The 25,625-nt window shown below is 45.4% G+C and overlaps 1 protein-coding gene across 2 annotated transcripts in view; it reads right to left on the bottom strand.

Moving 5' to 3' along the window:
- LOC133545130 (MAGUK p55 subfamily member 7-like) overlaps positions 1–25,625 on the bottom strand; it is a 149,760-nt gene that overhangs the window by 89,714 nt on the left and 34,421 nt on the right. For both annotated transcript variants that reach the window (XM_061890487.1, XM_061890486.1), the window contains exon 4: positions 1,833–1,913. In XM_061890487.1, coding sequence (XP_061746471.1) covers positions 1,833–1,913 — 81 coding nt within the window. The remainder of the gene's footprint in view (positions 1–1,832; positions 1,914–25,625) is intronic.

Below are 25,625 nucleotides of genomic sequence, written 5' to 3' on the forward strand. Positions count from 1 at the left end.
CAGGCATGGAGTGAGAAAACATGGTTTTAATATAAAAAAACTAGAACAAAACCAAACGAAGGGTTCAAACCAAAGGCGCGCACATGGGCGGATAACAAACTAGACTATACTCAAACAAAAAAACAGCACAATGGCATGACTATATACAAATGAACAAAAGACACTAACTGTGGCAAGAAACAAACCAAAACTTACGTGTCGTGGTCAAAGGCGTGAAAGTCGGTACATGAAACTGTGGTAAAAGGTCTCGGAAGGTAAGGTAGGTAGGTGAAGTTCAAAGTTGCCAGGACGAAGACAGAAACAGAATATTTTGATATTTTTCATTTTCAAACCATAACAAAATATATGGATTTTTTTTTTTTTTATCCTTAGGGCTCTTTGGGAGCATAGAGGGTCTCAGTCACTAAAATGTTAAAAATAAGTCAAATTATTATTATTTTTTTATTTTATTTAATGGGTACAGTAAAACTCTATATCAACTTGAGGTTAACATAAAGTAAAACAAATAAGGTTTTATGCCTTTTCTGTCAAAGACAACTTTGTTTTTTTATAGTAAAACTGAAATATGCAGTATTTAGATAGATAGATAGTACTTTATTGATTCCTTCAGCAGAGTTCTTTTATTTAGCGATTAAAGCCCTCAAAGATCAATAATGCAGGACACCGTTGATTTTAATTATTTAACATTTTTGAGTAATCACTGTCAAAGTTTGTTGTTGACGAACCCCAAGATGCAGACATGGAGGCAGGTATGGAGTGAGAAGACATGGTTTTAATATAAAAAAAGTAGAACAAAACCAAACGAAGGGTTCAAACCAAAGGCGCGCACATGGGCGGATAACAAACAAAAGGCCTAGCGTGGAAGCTAACAGGTATCTAGCAGGAAACAGCTAATGGCTAATAAGAAAACACGAAAAAAAAAAGGTAGGAGAAAACAAACTACAAATAGCTAACAGGAACAGCTTACCGCTACGACGACAAGGCCAAATAGTAGCACGACATCGACAGCACACGACAGGTAGCAACGACACAAGAGCGACAAGACAATAATCCAGCACTGACTGGGGGACAAAAACAGACGCAAATAGAAGCGGGCTGATTGACACCAGGTGTGGCCAGGTGCCAATCAGCCAGAGCTGAGGGAAAAAAAGCGCTCAGGGAGAAACGCAGGAAACCGACAAAATAAGAGCGCTGACAGGAACTAAAAACAGGAAATACTTAACACAGAGGAAACAAAGACAAATGCAGAGGAAAAAAACTAAAACACAAACAAACTGTCAGGGGAAAACCTGACAATGACAGTGAAAAGTTAAATAAAAAATAAAATCCTACTAAATATATTTGAGATCCGAAAGGTTCCCCACTCATAAAGTGATGCATTTTTAACTTTTAACACTTAAATTTCAAGATCAACTTCCGATATTTGGACTATTATTTTGTTTGTTTTATGCTCTTTTCTCAAAACGTTGACGTTTTTATACGGCAACCACACAACATATGCAATATTTTTTCCACAGAAAACATTTTAAAGTGATAATTTTAGGTAATAATTCATTATAACCTACATTTTTTTGTCCTTTTTTTTTTAGCAATGGAAAAAAAAGAAAATAAAAACAAAAGGAAAACATCAACATCTGATTATTTATTAAAAAAAATGAAATAAAACATTAAAAAAAACGCCCAAAAATCGACTGATTGTTGACATCGGGCAAAATCCGAGGAATCCGATTCGACTCTGAAAATCCTGAAGACAGCCCGACTTGACACAGATCTTTGCGTATAATTGTCGACATCAAAGAACAATCAGGTCGACGGCATTAAGGAACTTTTACCTTAAAGTGAGGTTTGGAGAAAAGGGCCAACAGTTCTTTGACTTCCTCTCTCCATTCATGTTGGACCAGGTCTTCGAGAAACTGGGAATACAAACAACAGGGAGAAAGTTATCTAATATAAGTGTGACGTTTCGCTGGCATTGTGGTGATGTGGTTGCGTTCTCTCAATTATGCAGTCCGATAAGAAATGATTTATTTATGCTAAAGAACAAACTGAGAACAAAACACTTGCACAAAGGCACTATAGACAAAACCAACAGAACTAGCATGTGAGCTAGAAGGAACAAAAGGCGCTAGCATGTGAGCGCAATGCGTGACCGAAGGAACAAAAAGGGAAATAATAATCAAAACAAACAGAAGGCAGGGTGACACAAATGTGTTTCTAAGGAAACTGAACAAACAAGAAGTGCCACCAGGAACTAAGGAAGACAAACTAACCAGATGTGATATACAAAAACAGAACTAAACCAGAACATGACATGATCCAAGTAGCGGATCATGACAATAATTTTCAGGTCCAAGCATCCATTCATTTGCTGTAGCTCGGAGCCTATTCCAGCTGCATTCGGGGCGGAAGGCGGGGTACACCCTGGACAAGTTGCCACCTCATCGCAGGGCCAACACAGATTCATTCACACAGTAGGGTGAGTTTAGTGTTGCCAATCAACTTATCCCTAGGTGCATGTCTTTGGAGGTGGGACGGAACATGCAAAAAAAAAACAATTCCGGAAATCCCAATTGTGTTATTATTTTGTCTACATTATTAAGGACAAGTGGTTGAAAATGAATTATAATGTACTTGTTCACTTACTTTTAATATGTGCTTATTTTCTCTTTGAACATGTTCTATCTACCACAATAATCACTTACTCTTCTGTTGTTTGGATACTTTACATTAGTTGTGGATGATACCACAAATTCTGGGTACCAAGTCGTTACAGAATCATACTAAAAAAATAATCCTAGTACTATCGACTAGATACGGTCCTGTACTTGGTATCTGTCAGGCTTGTCCCTGACAGTTTGGCCATGTTTTAGTTTTTCCTCTGCATTTGTCTTTGTTTCCTGTCTTCAGTTCCTGTCAGCACTCTTATTTTGGTTCTGTTTCCTGTTTGTCTCGCTGAGTGCTGTGTCCCCTCAGCTGTGGCTGATTGGCACCTGGCCACACCTGGTGTTAATCGGCCAGCCACTATTTAGACCTGTTTTCTTCTCCGGTCAGTGCTGGATTATTGTCATCACCACTACCTGTCAATGTCATTAGTACTGTTTGTCTCGCTGAGTGCTGTGTCCCCTCAGCTGTGGCTGATTGGCACCTGGCCACACCTGGTGTTAATCAGCCAGCCACTATTTAGACCTGTTTTCTTCTCCGGTCAGTGCTGGATTATTGTCATCACCACTACCTGTCAATGTCATTAGTACTGTTTGTCTCGCTGGGTGCTGTGTCCCCTCAGCTGTGGCTGATTGGCACCTGGCCACACCTGTTGTTAATCAGCCAGCCACTATTTAGACCTGTTTTCTTCTCCGGTCAGTGCTGGATTATTGTCATCACCACTACCTGTCAATGTCATTAGTACTGTTTGTCTCGCTGGGTGCTGTGTCCCCTCAGCTGTGGCTGATTGGCACCTGGCCACACCTGGTGTTAATCAGCCAGCCACTATTTAGACCTGTTTTCTTCTCCGGTCAGTGCTGGATTATTGTCATCACCACTACCTGTCAATGTCATTAGTACTGTTTGTCTCGCTGAGTGCTGTGTCCCCTCAGCTGTGGCTGATTGGCACCTGGCCACACCTGTTGTTAATCAGCCAGCCACTATTTAGACCTGTTTTCTTCTCCGGTCAGTGCTGGATTATTGTCATCACCACTACCTGTCAATGTCATTAGTACTGTTTGTCTCGCTGGGTGCTGTGTCCCCTCAGCTGTGGCTGATTGGCACCTGGCCACACCTGGTGTTAATCAGCCAGCCACTATTTAGACCTGTTTTCTTCTCCGGTCAGTGCTGGATTATTGTCATCACCACTACCTGTCAATGTCATTAGTACTGTTTGTCTCGCTGAGTGCTGTGTCCCCTCAGCTGTGGCTGATTGGCACCTGGCCACACCTGGTGTTAATCAGCCAGCCACTATTTAGACCTGTTTTCTTCTCCGGTCAGTGCTGGATTATTGTCATCACCACTACCTGGCAATGTCATTAGTACTGTTTGTCTCGCTGAGTGCTGTGTCCCCTCAGCTGTGGCTGATTGGCACCTGGCCACACCTGGTGTTAATCAGCCAGCCACTATTTAGACCTGTTTTCTTCTCCGGTCAGTGCTGGATTATTGTCGTCACCACTACCTGTCAATGTCATTAGTACTGTTTGTCTCGCTGAGTGCTGTGTCCCCTCAGCTGTGGCTGATTGGCACCTGGCCACACCTGGTGTTAATCAGCCAGCCACTATTTAGACCTGTTTTCTTCTCCGGTCAGTGCTGGATTATTGTCATCACCACTACCTGTCAATGTCATTAGTACTGTTTGTCTCGCTGAGTGCTGTGTCCCCTCAGCTGTGGCTGATTGGCACCTGGCCACACCTGGTGTTAATCAGCCAGCCACTATTTAGACCTGTTTTCTTCTCCGGTCAGTGCTGGATTATTGTCATCACCACTACCTGTCAATGTCATTAGTACTGTTTGTCTCGCTGGGTGCTGTGTCCCCTCAGCTGTGGCTGATTGGCACCTGGCCACACCTGGTGTTAATCAGCCAGCCACTATTTAGACCTGTTTTCTTCTCCAGTCAGTGCTGGATTATTGTCATCACCACTACCTGTCAATGTCATTAGTACTGTTTGTCTCGCTGAGTGCTGTGTCCCCTCAGCTGTGGCTGATTGGCACCTGGCCACACCTGGTGTTAATCAGCCAGCCACTATTTAGACCTGTTTTCTTCTCCGGTCAGTGCTGGATTATTGTCATCACCACTACCTGTCAATGTCATTAGTACTGTTTGTCTCGCTGAGTGCTGTGTCCCCTCAGCTGGGGCTGATTGGCACCTGGCCACACCTGGTGTTAATCAGCCAGCCATTATTTAGACCTGGTTTCTCCTCCGGTCAGTGCTGGATTATTGTCATCACCACTACCTGTCAATGTCATTAGTACTGTTTGTCTCGCTGAGTGCTGTGTCCCCTCAGCTGTGGCTGATTGGCACCTGGCCACACCCGGTGTTAATCAGCCAGCCACTATTTAGACCTGGTTTCTCCTCCGGTCAGTGCTGGATTATTGTCGTCACCACTACCTGTCAATGTCATTAGTACTGTTTGTCTCGCTGAGTGCTGTGTCCCCTCAGCTGTGGCTGATTGGCACCTGGCCACACCTGGTGTTAATCAGCCAGCCACTATTTAGACCTGTTTTCTTCTCCGGTCAGTGCTGGATTATTGTCATCACCACTACCTGTCAATGTCATTGGTACTTCTCGTTGTAGCTGTGTCGACTTTCTGGTCACTCTGTTCATGCCATAGTTCCGTCGTTTGTTATCCGCCTTGTGCGCGCCTTTTGTTTGTTCCTGTTTTAGTTCATGTTTTCCCGCACAAACCCAACTTGACAGTATCATTTCAGTGGATGTTAGGTGGGCTACGGTGTGTCGTGAAGCATGTTTAGCTATTCCTCGTCCTGCAGTGATAATGCTACTTTATTGGTCGCCATGGAGGCAGGAATTAGTGACTTAGCAGTCTTTCTCAACCTTTTTTTGAGCCGAGGCACACATTTTTTCATGGAAAACAATCCAGGGGGACATTATCCCATCCTGGTCGAAATTGTTGTTTGCCAAACGTGTCACTTATTAGTTCTATTATTAGCAATCTAAGCTTAATAAAACACCCCAAGCTTATTGTCTTTTTCTGCCTTCTATTCCCGCTCTTACTTTTTTCCACTTCCAGGTGTCCAACACGCCCTTTAGTTCCCCTTACAATGGTTCAGGTATTGTTCACATGTTTAAGTCAGGGACTTTGGGAAGGCCATTCTAAAAAAAAAGCCTTCATTCTAGCATGATTTAGCCATTCCTTTACCACTTTTGACGTGTGTTTTAGGTCATGGTCCTGTTGGAACACCCAACTGCGCCCAAGACCCAACCTCCGGGGTGATGATTTTAGGTTGTCCTGAAGAACTTGGAGGTAATCCTCCTTTTTCCATTGTCCATTGGCAGCAAAACAGGCCCAGAGCATAATACTACCACCACCATGTTTAGCAGTAGGCATAGTGTTCTTGGGATTAAATAACTCTCCTTTTCTCCTCCAAACATATTGCTGGGTATTGTGGCCAAACAGCTCAGTTTTTGTTTCATCTGACTTCACACGGACAAATTTAAGACCTTCTAGAGGAAAGTTTTGTGGTCAGATGAAACAAAAATTTTGCTGTTTGGCCAAAATACTCGAATATCTATCACAAAAAAATAAGAGTTGTAGAAATTATTGGAAACTCAAAAGAAGTTTGGCAAGTTTCACTGCAATAAGGCGCTTTTGGTACCCCATCCACAAGCTTCCGGTTGAGTTTTTGACCACTCCTCTTGACAAAATTGGTGAAATTCGGGTAAATTTGTTGTTTTTTCTAACATGGACTTGTTTCTTCAGCATTGTCCACACATTTACTTCGGGAAGGCCATTCCAAAACCTTAAGTCTAGCCTGATTTAGCCATTCCTTTACCACTTTTGACGTGTGTTTGGGCCACCCAACGGCGCCCAAGATTTTAGGTTGTCCTGAAGAATTTCCTTGTCCCATTTACTCTCTGTAAAGCAGCAGTTTAATTGGCTGCAAAACAGGCCCAGAGCATAATACTACAACCACCATGCTTAGCGGTAGGCATAGTGTTCCTGGGATTAAAGAACTCTCCTTTTCTCCTCCAAACATATTGCTGGGTATTGTGGCCAAACAGCTCCATTTTTGTTTCATCTGACATCACACGGACAAATTTAAGACCTTCTGGAGGAAAGTTTAGTGGTCAGATGAAACAAAAATTTAGCTGTTTGGCCAAAATACTCGAATATCTATTACAAAAAAAATAAGATCTGTAGAAAATTATTGGAAACTCAAAAGAAGTTTGGCAAGTTTCACTGCAATAAGGCGCTTTTGGTTCCCCATCCACAAGCTCCCGGTTGAGTTTTTGACCATTCCTATTGACAAAATTGGTGAAATTCGGCTAAATGTGTTGTTTTTTCTGACATGGACTTGTTTCTTCAGCATTGTCCACACGTTTACTTTGGGAAGGCCATTCTAAAATCTTAAGTCTAGCCTGATTTAGCCATTCCTTTACCACTTTTGACGTGTGTTTGGGCCCAAGATTTTAGGTTGTCCTGAATAATTTCATTGTCCCATTTACTCTCTGTAAAGCAGCAGTTTAATTGGCAGCAAAACAGGCCCAGAGCATAATACTACAACCACCATGTTTAGCGGTAGGGATAGTGTTCCTGGGATTAAAGAACTCTCCTTTTCTCCTCCAAACATATTCTGGGTGTTGTGGCCAAACAGCTCTATTTTTGTTTCATCCAACCACAGAAGGTCTTATCTTCGTCCATGTGATGTCAGATGAAACAAAAATTGAGCTATTTGGCCACAATACCCAGCAATAGAAAAAGGGAGGCCTTTAATCCCAGGAACACTATGCCTACCGTCGAGCATGGTGGTTGTAGTATTATGCTCTGGGCTTGTTTTGCTGCCAATGTCCGACTTTTGACCACGACTGTAACTTAACCACACTAACAAATGTTTGCAAATTAGTTTATTTGTTGTTTTTAATAAAAAAAAACAACAACAATTAAAACGGGTCCCACTGTCATGATCCTGCATAATACTACAACCACCATGCTCGACGGTAGGAATAGTGTTCCTGGGATTAAAGGCCTCCCTTTTTCTATTGCTGGGTATTGTGGCCAAACAGCTCAATTTTTGTTTCATCTGACATCACACGGACAAATATATAAGACCTTCTGGAGGAAAGTTTTGTGGTAAGATGAAACAAAAATTTTTCTGTTTGGCCACAATACTCGAATATCTATCCCAAAAAAATAAGAGTTGTAGAAATTATGGGAAACTCAAGACAAGTTTGGCAAGTTTCACTGCAATAAGGCGCTTTTGGTTCCCCATCCACAAGCTTCAGGTTGAGTTTTTGACCACTCCTCTTGACAAAATTGGTGAAATTCGGGTAAATTTGTTGTTTTTTCTAACATGGACTTGTTTCTTCAGCATTGTCCACACGTTTACTTTGGAAGGCCATTCTATAACCTTGAGTCTAGCCTGATTTAGCCATTCCTTTTCCACTTTTGACGTGTGTTTGGGCCACCCAACGGCGCCCAAGATTTTAGGTTGTCCTGAAGAATTTCATAGTCCCATTTACTCTCTGTAAAGCAGCAGTTTAATTGGCAGCAAAACAGGCCCAGAGCATAATACTACCACCACCATGCTTAGCGGTAGGAATAGTGTTCCTGGGATTAAAGAACTCTCCTTTTCTCCTCCAAACAGCTCAATTTTTGTTTCATCTGACATCACACGGACAAATTTAAGACCTTCTGGAGGAAAGTTTAGTGGTCAGATGAAACAAAAATTTAGCTGTTTGGCCAAAATACTCGAATATCTATTACAAAAAAAATAAGATCTGTAGAAAATTATTGTAAACTCAAGACAAGTTTGGCAAGTTTCACTGCAATAAGGCGCTTTTGGTTCCCCATCCACAAGCTTCTGGTTGAGTTTTTGACCATTCCTATTGACAAAATTGGTGAAATTCGGCTAAATGTGTTGTTTTTTCTGACATGGACTTGTTTCTTCAGCATTGTCCACACGTTTACTTTGGGAAGGCCATTCTAAAATCTAAAGTCTAGCCTGATTTAGCCATTCCTTTACCACTTTTGACGTGTGTTTGGGCCCAAGATTTTAGGTTGTCCTGAATAATTTCATTGTCCCATTTACTCTCTGTAAAGCAGCAGTTTAATTGGCTGCAAATAATACTACCACCACCATGTTTAGCGGTAGGTATAGTGTTCCTGGGATTAAAGAACTCTCCTTTTCTCCTCCAAACATATTCTGGGTGTTGTGGCCAAACAGCTCTATTTTTGTTTCATCCAACCACAGAAGGTCTTATCTTCGTCCATGTGATGTCAGATGAAACAAAAATTGAGCTATTTGGCCACAATACCCAGCAATAGAAAAAGGGAGGCCTTTAATCCCAGGAACACTATGCCTACCGTCGAGCATGGTGGTTGTAGTATTATGCTCTGGGCTTGTTTTGCTGCCAATGTCCGACTTTTGACCACAACTGTAACTTAACCACACTAACAAATGTTTGCAAATTAGTTTATTTGTTGTTTTTAATAAAAAAAACAACAACAATTAAAACGGGTCCCACTGTCATGATCCTGCATAATACTACAACCACCATGCTCGACGGTAGGCATAGTGTTCCTGGGATTAAAGGCCTCCCCTTTTCTATTGCTGGGTATTGTGGCCAAACAGCTCCGTTTTTGTTTCATCTGACATCACACGGACAAATATAAGACCTTCTGGAGGAAAGTTTTGTGGTCAGATGAAACAAAAATTTTGCTGTTTGGCCACAATACTCGAATATCTATCACAAAAAAATAAGAGTTGTAGAAATTATTGGAAACTCAAGACAAGTTTGGCAAGTTTCACTGCAATAATGCGGTTTTGGTTGCCCATCCACAAGCTTCCGGTTGAGTTTTTGAGCACTCCTCTTGACAAAATTGGTGAAATTCGGCTAAATTTGTTATTTTTTCTGACATGGACTTGTTTCTTCAGCATTGTCCACACGTTTACTTTGGGAAGGCCATTCTAAAACCTTAAGTCTAGCCTGATTTAGCCATTCCTTTACCACTTTTGACGTGTGTTTGGGCCACCCAACGGCGCCCAAGATTTTAGGTTGTCCTGAAGAATTTCCTTGTCCCATTTACTCTCTGTAAAGCAGCAGTTTAATTGGCAGCAAAACAGGCCCAGAGCATAATACTACAACCACCATGTTTAGCAGTAGGCATAGTGTTCTTGGGATTAAAGAACTCTCCTTTTCTCCTCCAAACATATTGCTGGGTATTGTGGCCAAACAGCTCCATTTTTGTTTCATCTGACATCACACGGACAAATTTAAGACCTTCTGGAGGAAAGTTTTGTGGTCAGATGAAACAAAAATCTAGCTGTTTGGCCACAATACTCCAATATCTATCACAAAAAAATAAGAGTTGTAGAAATGATTGGAAACTCAAGACAAGTTTGGCAAGTTTCACTGCAATAAGGCGCTTTTGGTTCCCCATCCACAAGCTTCAGGTTGAGTTTTTGACCACTCCTCTTGACAAAATTGGTGAAATTCGGCTAAATGTGTTATTTTTTCTGACATGGACTTGTTTCTTCAGCATTGTCCACACATTTACTTTGGGAAGGCCATTCTAAAACCTTAAGTCTAGCCTGATTTAGCCATTCCTTTACCACTTTTGACGTGTGTTTGGGCCACCCAACGGCGCCCAAGATTTTAGGTTGTCCTGAAGAATTTCATAGTCCCATTTACTCTCTGTAAAGCAGCAGTTTAATTGGCTGCAAAACAGGCCCAGAGCATAATACTACCACCACCATGCTTAGCGGTAGGCATAGTGTTCCTGGGATTAAAGAACTCTCCTTTTCTCCTCCAAACATAACGCTGGGTATTGTGGCCAAACAGCTCAGTTTTTGTTTCATCTGACATCACACAGACAAATATATAAGACCTTCTGGAGGATAGTTTAGTGGTCAGATGAAACAAAAATCTAGCTGTTTGGCCACAATACTCGAATATCTATCACAAAAAAATAAGAGTTGTAGAAATTATTGGAAACCAAAGACAAGTTTGGCAAGTTTCACTGCAATAAGGCGCTTTTGGTTCCCCATCCACAAGCTTCAGGTTGAATTTTTGACCATTCCTATTGACAAAATTGGTGAAATTCGGCTAAATGTGTTGTTTTATCTGACATGGACTTGTTTCTTCAGCATTGTCCACACGTTTACTTTGGGAAGGCCATTCTAAAATCTTAAATCTAGCCTGATTTAGCCATTCCTTTACCACTTTTGACGTGTGTTTGGCCCCAAGATTTTAGGTTGTCCTGAAGAATTTCATTGTCCCATTTACTCTCTGTAAAGCAGCAGTTTAATTGGCAGCAAAACAGGCCCAGAGCATAATACTACCACCACCATGTTTAGCGGTAGGTATAGTGTTCCTGGGATTAAAGAACTCTCCTTTTCTCCTCCAAACGTAATGCTGGGTATTGTGGCCAAACAGCTCAATTTTTGTTTCATCTGACATCACACGGACAAATATATAAGACCTTCTGGAGGAAAGTTTTGTGGTCAGATGAAACAAAAATTTTGCTGTTTGGCCACAATACTCGAATATCTATCACAAAAAAATAAGAGTTGTAGAAATTATTGGAAACTCAAGACAAGTTTGGCAAGTTTCACTGCAATAAGGCGCTTTTGGTTCCCCATCCACAAGCTTCTGGTTGAGTTTTTGACCACTCCTCTTGACAAAATTGGTGAAATTCGGCTAAATTTGTTATTTTTTCTGACATGGACTTGTTTCTTCAGCATTGTCCACACATTTACTTTGGGAAAGCCATTCTAAAACCTTAAGTCTAGCCTGATTTAGCCATTCCTTTACCACTTTTGACGTGTGTTTGGGCCACCCAACGGCGCCCAAGATTTTAGGTTGTCCTGAAGAATTTCCTTGTCCCATTTACTGTCTGTAAAGCAGCAGTTTAATTGGCTGCAAAACAGGCCCAGAGCATAATACTACCACCACCATGTTTAGCGGTAGGTATAGTGTTCCTGGGATTAAAGAACTCTCCTTTTCTCCTCCAAACGTAATGCTGGGTATTGTAGCCAAACAGCTCAATTTTTGTTTCATCTGATATCACATGGACCAAAATAAGACCTTCTGGAGGAAAGTTTTGTGGTCAGATGAAACAAAAATTTTGCTGTTTGGCCACAATACTCCAATATCTATCACAAAAAAATAAGAGTTGTAGAAATTATGGGAAACTCAAGACAAGTTTGGCAAGTTTCACTGCAATAAGGCGCTTTTGGTTCCCCATCCACAAGCTTCTGGTTGAGTTTTTGACCATTCCTATTGACAAAATTGGTGAAATTCGGCTAAATGTGTTGTTTTTTCTGACATGGACTTTTTTCTTCAGCATTGTCCACACATTTTGTCAAGGCGCGGATTGGAGTGGAAACGGCGTGGAGGTAAAGACATTTCTTTTATTTTAACACGCTAACTAAAAAAACAGGAACAAACAAAAGGCGCGCACAAAGGCAGAGAACAAACTTGACTAATGAAAACAAAGATTTTTGCACCAAGGCAGAAACTCTGAACTATAAACAAAAACTTACTTGGCATGGAACTGTGAATCATGACATGAAGCAGAGTGGCGGTAACATGGCATGACGTGAGTAGAGGTATCGAGGGGGGATAGATGGTTGGTAGAAGGTGATGTTGCCAGGACGGAGAACAGAAACAGACTGGCTTTAATAGCAGTGACATGATCAGTGAAAACAGGTGTTCGAGTGCAAAACGTGAGACATGACACATTTACTTTGGGAAGGCCGTTCTAAATCCTTAAGTCTAGCCTGATTTAGCCATTGCTTTACAACTTTTGACGTGTGTTTGGGGGTCATTGTCCTGTTGGAACACCCGACTACGCCCAAGACCCAACCTCCGTCCTAATAATGTTAGTTTGTCCTGAATAATTTGGAGGTAATCCTCCTTTTTCATTGTCCCATTTACTCTCTGTAAAGCACCAGTTCCATTGGCAGCAAAACAGGCCCAGAGCGTAATACTACCACCACCATGCTTGGCGGTAGGCATAGTGTTCCTGCGATTAAAGGCCTCACCTTTTCTCCTCCAAACATTTTGCTGGGTATTGCGGCCAAACAGCTCCATTTTTGTTTCATCTGACATCGCACGGACTAAGATAGGACCTTCTGGAGAAGATGATTCATTAGTATCGGGGTACTATTGTCAGAGTTAGTTTGTGACGAACCCCAAGATGCAGAGATTGAGGCCGGCATTGGATAGGAAAACATGATTTAATAAAGATACTAAAACAAGAACAAGCCAATGGGGTACCAAAAAAAGCATGCACAAGTCGGATAACCAACTAAGAGCATAATTGCCAACCTTGAGACCTCCAATTTCGGGAGGTGGGGGCTGGGGGGCGTGGTCAGGGGTGGGGGCATGGTCGGGTGTGGGGCGGGGCGTGGTTTGAATTTCAGTGTTAATTTATATACACATTTACACACACATACCACTCATCTACTCATTACCGAGTTGAGGGTTGAATATTCCATCCATGTTTGTCCAACCATATGCATGTACAGTACACTAGATGGCAGTATTGTCCTGTTTGAGAGTGTCACAACATTGCTGTTTGGCAGACAAACTGCTTTAGGTCGACGAATTCAGACAGCTGTTGTTGTGTGTCGTTTTACCGCACTGGGAGGACGATAATTGAGCTGGAGGAGGCGTGGCCTCCAGCTTCGCCTGAATTTCGGGAGAAAATTTGTCCCGGGAGGTTTTTCGGGAGAGGCGCTGAATTTCGGGAGTCTCCCGGAAAATCCGGGAGGGTTGGCAAGTATGACTAAGAGAGCTAGCGTGGGAGCTAGAAAACAAAAGCAACTTAGCATGGGAGCTAGTAAAAACAAAAAGGGCCAAGCATTGAAGCGATCAGGTAGCGAGCAGGAAAAGAATCAATGTTTATTTATATAGGCCTAAATCACAAATGTCTCAAAGGACTGTACAAACCACTACGACTACGACATCCTCGGAAGAACCCACATAAGGGCAAGGAAAACTCACACCCAGTGGGACGCCAGTGACAATGATGACTATGAGAAACCTTGGAGAGGACCTCAAATGTGGGCAACCCCCCTCCCCCTCTAGGGGACCGAAAGCAATGGATGTCGAGCGGGTCTAACATGATACTGTGAAAGTTCAATCCATAGTGGCTCCGACACAGCCGCGAGAGTTCAGTTCAAGCGGATCCAAGACATTTTTCCACCGGAAACCATCCCAAGCGGAGGCGGATCAGCATCGTAGAGATGTCCCCAGGCGAGCGGTCCATCCTGGGTCTCGACTCTGGACAGCCAGTACTTCATCCATGGTCATCGGACCGGACCCCCTCCACAAGGGAGGGGGGGACAGAGGAGAAAAAGAAAAGAAGCGGCAGATCAACTGGTCTAAAAAGGAGGTCTATTTAAAGGCGAGAGCAGGGGTAGGTAACCTGTGGCTCTTTTGATGACTGCATCTGGCGCTCAGATAAATCTTAGCTGACATTGCTTAACACGATAAGTCATGAATAATTCCGCTAAAAATCTTGGTCTTACTTAAAAAATGCACGCATTTAGTTGAATTTAGTGTGAAAAAATATAATATGGCTCTCAAGGAATTACATTTTCAAATATTTGGCTTTCATGGCTCTCTCAGCGAAAAAAGGTTCCCGACCCCTGGGCTAGAGTATTCAAATGAGTTTTAAGGTGAGACCTGAGGTAGCATCTCGAACTGTTACCGGGAGGGCTTTCCAGAGTACTGGAGCCCGAACGGAAAACAGAAGTTGTACTTGTAATATGAAAACAAACTAAAAGCAGGTAGCGGGAGGTTTATATTGTAGCGTCCCGGAAGAGTTATTGCTGCAAGGGACTCTGGGTATTTGTTCTGTTGTGTTACGGTGCGGATGTTCTCTCAAAATGTGTTTGTCATTCTTCATAGTTTGGTGTGGGTTCACAGTGTGGCGCATATTTGGAACAGTGTTAAAGTTGTTTATACGGCCACCCTCAGTGTGACCTGTATGGCGGTTGACCAAGTATGGCTTGCATTCACATACCTGTGTGTAGAAGCCGCATATATTATGTGACTGGGCCGGCACGCTGTTTGTATGGAAGAAAAGCGGACGTGATGACAGGTTGTAGACCCCAATATTGTTGTCCAGGTGGAAATCGGGAGAATGGTTGCCCTGGGAGTTTTTCGGGAGGGACAGTGAACTTCGGGAGTGTCCAGGAAAATCGGGAGTGTTGGCAAGTATGAGTATTAGCGGTGAATGGGGTGTTACCGCGACACCGTCGCCGTATAACACCGGCAAGCCAGCTCTAATGTTAATTTGATATTGCCTCAAGGGCCAAATGAAATTACACGGCGGGCCAAATTTGGCCCGCGGGCCAGAGTTTGACATTCATGATCTAACGCGACACGGTATGACACGACAGGAGCGACAATACATGACAATAATCCAGCACTCGACTGGAGGACAAAACCGGTTCAAATGGCAATCGGGCTGATTGACACCAGGTGTGGTCAGGTGCCAATCTAATACCGGAATACCGTGTTTACTAAGAAGCTTTATTCTTGTAGGAATAAAGGAGGGGATGGAGGATTCGGACGACAGTAACACATCATCAGTGTTTCACGCGGCCCCGTTCAACTCATTGTGACTCCCGTCGGAAAAACGCACCGGCTCCGGCGTCTTCAAGGCTACACGACAGCTGCGGCGACAGTTAAAACCGAGCAGCCGTGACCGCCAGGCGGCCAGTATGAGTATTAGCGGTGAATGTGGTGTTACAGCGGCGGGCCAGCTCTAATGTTAATTTGATATTGCCTCAAGGGCCAAATGAAATTACACGGCGGGCCAAATTTGACCCGCGGGCCAGAGTTTGACATTCATGATCTAACGCGACACGGTATGACATGACAGGAGCGACAATACATGACAATAATCCAGCACTCGACTGGAGGACAAAACAGGTTCAAATGGCAATCGGGCTGATTGACACCAGGTGTGGCGACATGTAGAGAACTCCAAAAGCAGTGCTTTTACGGCCCGCCCCCGATATTATTGTCCGGGTGGAAATCGGGAGAAATTCGGGAGGGGCACTGAGCTTCGGGAGTCTCCCGGGAAAATTTGAAGGGTTGACAAGTATGAGTATTAGCGGTGAATGCGGTGTTACAGCGGCGGTCCAGCTCTAATGTTAATTTGATATTGCCTCAAGAGCCGAATGAAATTACACGGCGGGCCAGAGTTTGACATTCATGATCCAACGCGACACGGTATGACACGACAGGAGCGACAATACATGACAATAATGCAACCCTCGACTAGAGGACAAAACAGGTTCAAATGGCAATCGGGCTGATTAACACCAGGTGTGGTCAGGTGCCAATCTAATACCGGAATACCTTGTTTACTAAGAAGCTTTATTCTTGTAGGAATAAAGGAGGGGTTGGAGGATTCGGACGACAGTAACACATCATCAGTGTTTCACGCGGCCCCGTTCAACTCATCGTCGGAAAAAAGCACCGGCTCCGGCGTCTTCAAGGCTACACGACAGCTGCGGCGACAGATAAAACCGAGCAGCCGTGACCGCCAGGCGGCCAGTATGAGTATTAGCGGTGAATGTGGTGTTACAGCGGCGGGCCAGCTCTAATGTTAATTTGATATTGCCTCAAGGGCCAAATGAAATTACACGGCGGGCCAAATTTGACCCGCGGGCCAGAGTTTGACATTCATGATCTAACGCGACACGGTATGACATGACAGGAGCGACAATACATGACAATAATCCAGCACTCGACTGGAGGACAAAACAGGTTCAAATGGCAATCGGGCTGATTAACACCAGGTGTGGTCAGGTGCCAATCTAATACCGGAATACCGTGTTTACTAAGAAGCTTTATTCTTGTAGGAATAAAGGAGGGAATGAAGGATTCGGACGACAGTAACACATCATCAGTGTTTTACGCGGCCCCGTTCAACTCATTGTCGGAAAAAAGCACCGGCTCCGGCGTCTTCAAGGCTACACGACAGCTGCGGCGACAGATAAAACACAGCAGCCATGACCGCCAGGCGGCCAGTATGAGTATTAGCGCTGAATGTGGTGTTACAGCGGCGGGCCAGCTCTAATGTTAATTTGATATTGCCTCAAGGGCCAAATGAAATTACACGGCGGGCCAGAGTTTGACATTCATGATCTAACGAGACACGGTATGACACGACAGGAGCGACAATACATGACAATAATCTAGCACTCGACTGGAGGACAAAACAGGTTCGAATGGCAATCGGGCTGATTGACACCAGGTGTGGTCAGGTGCCAATCTAATACCGGAATACCGTGTTTACTAAGAAGCTTTATTCTTGGATGAATAAAGGAGGGAATGAAGGATTCGGACGACAGTAACACATCATCAGTGTTTCACGCGGCCCCGTTCAACTCGTTGCGACTCCCGTCGGAAAAACGCACCGGCTCCGGCGTCTTCAAGGCTACACGACAGCTGCGGCGACAGATAAAACACAGCAGCCATGACCGCCAGGCGGCCAGTATGAGTATTAGCGGTGAATGTGGTGTTACAGCGGCGGGCCAGCTCTAATGTTAATTTGATATTGCCTCAAGGGCCAAATGAAATTACACGGCGGGCCAAATTTGACCCGCGGGCCAAAACAGGTTCAAATGGCAATCGGGCTGATTGACACCAGGTGTGGTCAGGTGCCAATCTAATACCGGAATACCGTGTTTACTAAGAAGCTTTATTCTTGTAGGAATAAAGGAGGGGATGGAGGATTCGGACGACAGTAACACATCATCAGTGTTTTACGCGGCCCCGTTCAACTCATCGTCGGAAAAAAGCACCGGCTCCGGCGTCTTCAAGGCTACACGACAGCTGCGGCGACAGATAAAACACAGCAGCCATGACCGCCAGGCGGCCAGTATGAGTATTAGCGCTGAATGTGGTGTTACAGCGGCGGGCCAGCTCTAATGTTAATTTGATATTGCCTCAAGGGCCAAATGAAATTACACGGCGGGCCAAATTTGGCCCGCGGGCCAGAGTTTGACATTCATGATCTAACGCGACACGGTATGACACGACAGGAGCGACAATACATGACAATAATGCAACCCTCGACTAGAGGACAAAACAGGTTCAAATGGCAATCGGGCTGATTAACACCAGGTGTGGTCAGGTGCCAATCTAATACCGGAATACCGTGTTTACTAAGAAGCTTTATTCTTGTAGGAATAAAGGAGGGGATGGAGGATTCGGACGACAGTAACACATCATCAGTGTTTCACGCGGCCCCGTTCAACTCGTTGCGACTCCCGTCGGAAAAACGCACCGGCTCCGGCGTCTTCAAGGCTACACGACAGCTGCGGCGACAGATAAAACACAGCAGCCGTGACCGCCAGGCGGCCAGTATGAGTATTAGCGGTGAATGTGGTGTTACAGCGGCGGGCCAGCTCTAATGTTAATTTGATATTGCCTGAAGGGCCAAATGAAATTACACGGCGGGCCAAATTTGGCCCGCGGGCCAGAGTTTGACATTCATGATCTAACGCGACACGGTATGACATGACAGGAGCGACAATACATGACAATAATCCAGCACTCGACTGGAGGACAAAACAGGTTCGAATGGCAATCGGGCTGATTGACACCAGGTGTGGTCAGGTGCCAATCTGATACCGGAATACCGTGTTTACTAAGAAGCTTTATTCTTGGAGGAATAAAGGAGGGAATGAAGGATCCGGACGACAGTAACACATCATCAGTGTTTCACGCTGCCCCGTTCAACTCGTTGCGACTCCCGTCGGAAAAACGCACCGGCTTCGGCGTCTTCAAGGCTACACGACAGCTGCGGCGACAGATAAAACACAGCAGCCATGACCGCCAGGCGGCCAGTATGAGTATTAGCGGTGAATGCGGTGTTACAGCGGCGGGCCAGCTCTAATGTTAATTTGATATTGCCTCAAGGGCCAAATGAAATTACACGGCGGGCCAAATTTGGCCCGCGGGCCAGAGTTTGACATTCATGATCTAACGCGACACGGTATGACACGACAGGAGCGACAATACATGACAATAATCCAGCACTCGACTGGAGGACAAAACAGGTTCAAATGGCAATCGGGCTGATTGACACCAGGTGTGGTCAGGTGCCAATCTAATACCGGAATACCGTGTTTACTAAGAAGCTTTATTCTTGTAGGAATAAAGGAGGGGATGGAGGATTCGGACGACAGTAAAACATCATCAGTGTTTCACGCGGCCCCGTTCAACTCGTTGCGACTCCCGTCGGAAAAACGCACCGGCTGCAGCGTCTTCAAGGCTACACGACAGCTGCGGCGACAGATAAAACACAGCAGCCATGACCGCCAGGCGGCCAGTATGAATATTAGCGGTGAATGTGGTGTTACAGCGGCGGGCCAGCTCTAATGTTAATTTGATATTGCCTGAAGGGCCAAATGAAATTACACGGCGGGCCAGAGTTTGACATTCATGATCTAACGCGACACGGTATGACACGACAGGAGCGACAATACATGACAATAATCCAGCACTCGACTGGAGGACAAAACAGGTTCGAATGGCAATCGGGCTGATTAACACCAGGTGTGGTCAGGTGCCAATCTAATACCGGAATACCGTGTTTACTAAGAAGCTTTATTCTTGTAGGAATAAAGGAGGGGTTGGAGGATTCGGACGACAGTAACACATCATCAGTGGTTCACGCGGCCCCGTTCAACTCGTTGCGACTCCCGTCGGAAAAACGCACCGGCTCCGGCGTCTTCAAGGCTACACGACAGCTGCGGCGACAGATAAAACACAGCAGCCATGACCGCCAGGCGGCCAGTATGAGTATTAGCGGTGAATGTGGTGTTACAGCGGCGGGCCAGCTCTAATGTTAATTTGATATTACCTCAAGGGCCAAATTAAATTACACGGCGGGCCAAATTTGGCCCGCGGGCCAGAGTTTGACATTCATGATCTAACGCGACACGGTATGACACGACAGGAGCGACAATACATGACAATAATGCAACCCTCGACTAGAGGACAAAACAGGTTCAAATGGCAATCGGGCTGATTGACACCAGGTGTGGTCAGGTGCCAATCTAATACCGGAATACCGTGTTTACTAAGAAGCTTTATTCTTGTAGGAATAAAGGAGGGGATGGAGGATTCGGACGACTATAACACATCATCAGTGTTTCACGCGGCCCCGTTCAACTCGTTGCGACTCCCGTCGGAAAAACGCACCGGCTCCGGCGTCTTCAAGGCTACACGACAGCTGCGGCGACAGATAAAACACAGCAGCCATGACCGCCAGGCGGCCAGTATGAGTATTAGCGGTGAATGTGGTGTTACAGCGGCGGGCCAGCTCTAATGTTAATTTGATATTACCTCAAGGGCCAAATTAAATTACACGGCGGGCCAAATTTGGCCCGCGGGCCAGAGTTTGACATTCATGATCTAACGCGACACGGTATGACACGACAGGAGCGACAATACATGACAATAATGCAACCCTCGACTAGAGGACAAAACAGGTTCAAATGGCAATCGGGCTGATTGACACCAGGTGTGGTCAGGTGCCAATCTAATACCGGAATACCGTGTTTACTAAGAAGCTTTATTCTTGTAGGAATAAAGGAGGGGATGGAGGATTCGGACGACTATAACACATCATCAGTGTTTCACGCGGCCCCGTTCAACTCGTTGCGACTCCCGTCGGAAAAACGCACCGGCTCCGGCGTCTTCAAGGCTACACGACAGCTGCGGCGACAGATAAAACCCAGCAGCCATGACCGCCAGGCGGCCAGTATGAGTATTAGCGGTGAATGCGGTGTTACAGCGGCGGGCCAGCTCTAATGTTAATTTGATATTGCCTCAAGGGCCGAATGAAATTACACGGCGGGCCAAATTTGACCCGCGGGCCAGAGTTTGACATTCATGATCTAACGCGACACGGTATGACACGACAGGAGCGACAATACATGACAATAATCCAGCACTCGACTGGAGGACAAAACAGGTTCGAATGGCAATCGGGCTGATTGACACCAGGTGTGGTCAGGTGCCAATCTAATACCGGAATACCGTGTTTACTAAGAAGCTTTATTCTTGTAGGAATAAAGGAGGGGATGGAGGATTCGGACGACTATAACACATCATCAGTGTTTCACGCGGCCCCGTTCAACTCGTTGCGACTCCCGTCGGAAAAACGCACCGGCTCCGGCGTCTTCAAGGCTACACGACAGCTGCGGCGACAGATAAAACACAGCAGCCGTGACCGCCAGGCGGCCAGTATGAGTATTAGCGGTGAATGTGGTGTTACAGCGGCGGGCCAGCTCTAATGTTAATTTGATATTGCCTGAAGGGCCAAATGAAATTACACGGCGGGCCAAATTTGGCCCGCGGGCCAGAGTTTGACATTCATGATCTAACGCGACACGGTATGACACGACAGGAGCGACAATACATGACAATGATCCAGCACTCGACTGGAGGACAAAACAGGTTCGAATGGCAATCGGGCTGATTGACACCAGGTGTGGTCAGGTGCCAATCTAATACCGGAATACCGTGTTTACTAAGAAGCTTTATTCTTGTAGGAATAAAGGAGGGGTTGGAGGATTCGGACGACAGTAACACATCATCAGTGTTTCACGCGGCCCCGTTCAACTCGTTGCGACTCCCGTCGGAAAAACGCACCGGCTCCGGCGTCTTCAAGGCTACACGACAGCTGCGGCGACAGATAAAACACAGCAGCCATGACCGCCAGGCGGCCAGTATGAGTATTAGCGGTGAATGTGGTGTTACAGCGGCGGGCCAGCTCTAATGTTAATTTGATATTACCTCAAGGGCCAAATTAAATTACACGGCGGGCCAAATTTGGCCCGCGGGCCAGAGTTTGACATTCATGATCTAACGCGACACGGTATGACACGACAGGAGCGACAATACATGACAATAATGCAACCCTCGACTAGAGGACAAAACAGGTTCAAATGGCAATCGGGCTGATTGACACCAGGTGTGGTCAGGTGCCAATCTAATACCGGAATACCGTGTTTACTAAGAAGCTTTATTCTTGTAGGAATAAAGGAGGGGATGGAGGATTCGGACGACTATAACACATCATCAGTGTTTCACGCGGCCCCGTTCAACTCGTTGCGACTCCCGTCGGAAAAACGCACCGGCTCCGGCGTCTTCAAGGCTACACGACAGCTGCGGCGACAGATAAAACACAGCAGCCGTGACCGCCAGGCGGCCAGTATGAGTATTAGCGGTGAATGTGGTGTTACAGCGGCGGGCCAGCTCTAATGTTAATTTGATATTGCCTGAAGGGCCAAATGAAATTACACGGCGGGCCAAATTTGGCCCGCGGGCCAGAGTTTGACATTCATGATCTAACGCGACACGGTATGACACGACAGGAGCGACAATACATGACAATGATCCAGCACTCGACTGGAGGACAAAACAGGTTCGAATGGCAATCGGGCTGATTGACACCAGGTGTGGTCAGGTGCCAATCTAATACCGGAATACCGTGTTTACTAAGAAGCTTTATTCTTGTAGGAATAAAGGAGGGGTTGGAGGATTCGGACGACAGTAACACATCATCAGTGTTTCACGCGGCCCCGTTCAACTCGTTGCGACTCCCGTCGGAAAAACGCACCGGCTCCGGCGTCTTCAAGGCTACACGACAGCTGCGGCGACAGATAAAACACAGCAGCCGTGACCGCCAGGCGGCCAGTATGAGTATTAGCGGTGAATGTGGTGTTACAGCGGCGGTCCAGCTCTAATGTTAATTTGATATTGCCTCAAGGGCCAAATGAAATTACACGGCGGGCCAAATTTGACCCGCAGGCCAGAGTTTGACATTCATGATCTAACGCGACACGGTATGACACGACAGGAGCGACAATACATGACAATAATCCAGCACTCGACTGGAGGACAAAACAGGTTCGAATGGCAATCGGGCTGATTAACACCAGGTGTGGTCAGGTGCCAATCTAATACCGGAATACCGTGTTTACTAAGAAGCTTTATTGTTGTAGGAATAAAGGAGGGGATGGAGGATTCGGACAACAGTAAAACATCATCAGTGTTTCAGGCGGCCCCGTTCAACTCATCGTCGGAAAAAAGCACCGGCTCCGGCGTCTTCAAGGCTACACGACAGCTGCGGCGACAGATAAAACACAGCAGCCGTGACCGCCGGGCGGCCAGTATGAGTATTAGCGGTGAATGTGGTGTTACAGCGGCGGGCCAGCTCTAATGTTAATTTGATATTGCCTCAAGGGCCAAATGAAATTACACGGCGGGCCAAAATTGGCCCGCGGGCCAGAGTTTGACATTCATGATCTAACGCGACACGGTATGACACGACAGGAGCGACAATACATGACAATAATCCAGCACTCGACTGGAGGACAAAACAGGTTCGAATGGCAATTGGGCTGATTGACACCAGGTGTGGTCAGGTGCCAATCTAATACCGGAATACTGTGTTTACTAAGAAGCTTTATTCTTGTAGGAATAAAGGAGGGGTTGGAGGATTCGGACGACAGTAACACATCATCAGTGTTTCACGCGGCCCCGTTCAACTCATCGTCGGAAAAAAGCACCGGCTCCGGCGTCTTCAACGCTACACGACAGCTGCGGCGACAGATAAAACACAGCAGCCATGACCGCCAGGCGGCCAGTATGAGTATTAGCGGTGAATGCGGTGTTACAGCGGCGGGCCAGCTCTAATGTTAATTTGATATTGCCTCAAGGGCCAAATGAAATTACACGGCGGGCCAAATTTGGCCCGCGGGCCAGAGTTTGACATTCATGATCCAACGCGACACGGTATGACACGGCAGGAGCGACAATACATGACAATAATCCAGCACTCGACTGGAGGACAAAACAGGTTCGAATGGCAATCGGGCTGATTGACACCAGGTGTGGTCAGGTACCAATCTAATACCGGAATACCGTGTTTACTAAGAAGCTTTATTCTTGTAGGAATAAAGGAGGGAATGAAGGATTCGGACGACAGTAACACATCATCAGTGTTTCACGCGGCCCCGTTCAACTCATCGTCGGAAAAAAGCACCGGCTCCGGCGTCTTCAAGGCTACACGACAGCTGCGGCGACAGATAAAACCGAGCAGCCGTGACCGCCAGGCGGCCAGCGACTGCGCGCCGTCGCCCACTTGTCAAGCGTATTACAGTAATGACTTCTACTGCTTCAAGATGTCGAGGCACACTCCCGAGACACAAAGCATGAAGGTCATTAGTTTCCACTGCGAGCAAACAGAAGCGTCTCTGAGGGGAAACAGGCCCCGCGGTTTTGGCCCGTGCCAGCAGGTTCTGATGATTTAAGCCAGGCGGAGAGTGCTTGTCGGACCCAATCAGAAGCGACGGGAGCGGGACGAGGATAGGGGTTGATGGTCAGTGTGGAAAAACAAAACAAAAAAAACGAGTTACCGTTCGCATGACAAGATAAAAGAGCTGGAACGGGTGCAAGTGTGCATGAAAACATGACGCACATCACAGATGGGGTGTGTGCCACGCTGCATGTGTGTGTGTGTGTGTGTGTGTGTGTGTGTGTGTGTGTGTGTGTGTGTGTGTGGGCGCTGTCACTTTGTCTTAAATGTGAAATTAATTGTGTCGGTCCAAAAAAGTGAAACGTTACACCAAATGACTTTAGCAGCGTCCTCACTGACCAAACTCCCTGTTGAAAAATCATATCTGCTTTCAGATCCACTTGACAGAGTTTATTTCTAATTCTATGCAAATATCTCCAACCTTTTTGAAAGCGAGAGCTACTTCTTGGGTACTCATTAATGCAAAGGGCTACCAGTTTGATACACACTTAAATAAATTGCCGGAAATAGCCAATTTGCTTAATTTACCTTTAATAAATAAATATATATATATATATATATATATATATATATATATATATATATATATATATATATATATATATATATATATATATATATATATATATATAATAGACTCCCTTTTTAGACCAGTTGATCTGCCGTTTCTTTTCTTTTTCTTCTATGTCCCACTCTCCCTTGTGGAGGGGGTCCGGTCCGATCCGGTGGCCATGTACTGCTCGCCTGTGTATCGGCTGGGGACATCTCTGCGCTGCTTGTCCGCCTACGCTTGGGATGGTTTCCTGCTGGCTCCGCTGTGAACGGGACTCTCGCTGCTGTGTTGGATCTGCTTTGGACTGGACTCTCGCGACTGTGTTGGATCCATTATGGATTGAACTTTCACAGTATCATGTTAGACCCGCTCGACATCCATTGCTTTCCTCCTCTCCAAGGTTCTCATAGTCATCATTGTCACCGACGTCCCACTGGGTGTGAGTTTTCCTTGCCCTTATGTGGGCCTACCGAGGATGTCGTGGTGGTTTGTGCAGCCCTTTGAGACACTAGTGATTTAGGGCTATATAAGTAAACATTGATTGATTGATATATATATATATCAAGGGTTTTTTTTTCCACCATCTACGGTCCGTAATATCATCAAAAAGATCAGAGAACCTGGAGAAATCACCGCACCTAAGCGGCAAGGTGGAAAAGCCTTCTGTGGTCTGACGAGTCCACGTTTAAAATTATTCTTCAGAAAACCGCTGTCAGTAACTACAGTCGGTCGCTACATCTGCAAGTGCGAGTTAAAACTCTACCATGCAAAGCGAAAGCCATTTATCAACAACACCCGGACCGAGCTCATCTAAGATGGACTAATGCAAAAGTTACACCAAATGACTTTAGCAGCGTCCTCACTGACCAAACTCCCTGTTGAAAAATCATATCTGCTTTCAGATCCACTTGACAGAGTTTATTTCTAATTCTATGCAAATATCTCCAACCTTTTTGAAAGCGAGAGCTACTTCTTGGGTACTCATTAATGCAAAGGGCTACCAGTTTGATACACACTTAAATAAATTGCCGGAAATAGCCAATTTG

This window comes from Nerophis ophidion, linkage group LG28 (genome assembly GCF_033978795.1).
Source record: "Nerophis ophidion isolate RoL-2023_Sa linkage group LG28, RoL_Noph_v1.0, whole genome shotgun sequence".
Lineage (NCBI taxonomy): Eukaryota > Metazoa > Chordata > Actinopteri > Syngnathiformes > Syngnathidae > Nerophis > Nerophis ophidion.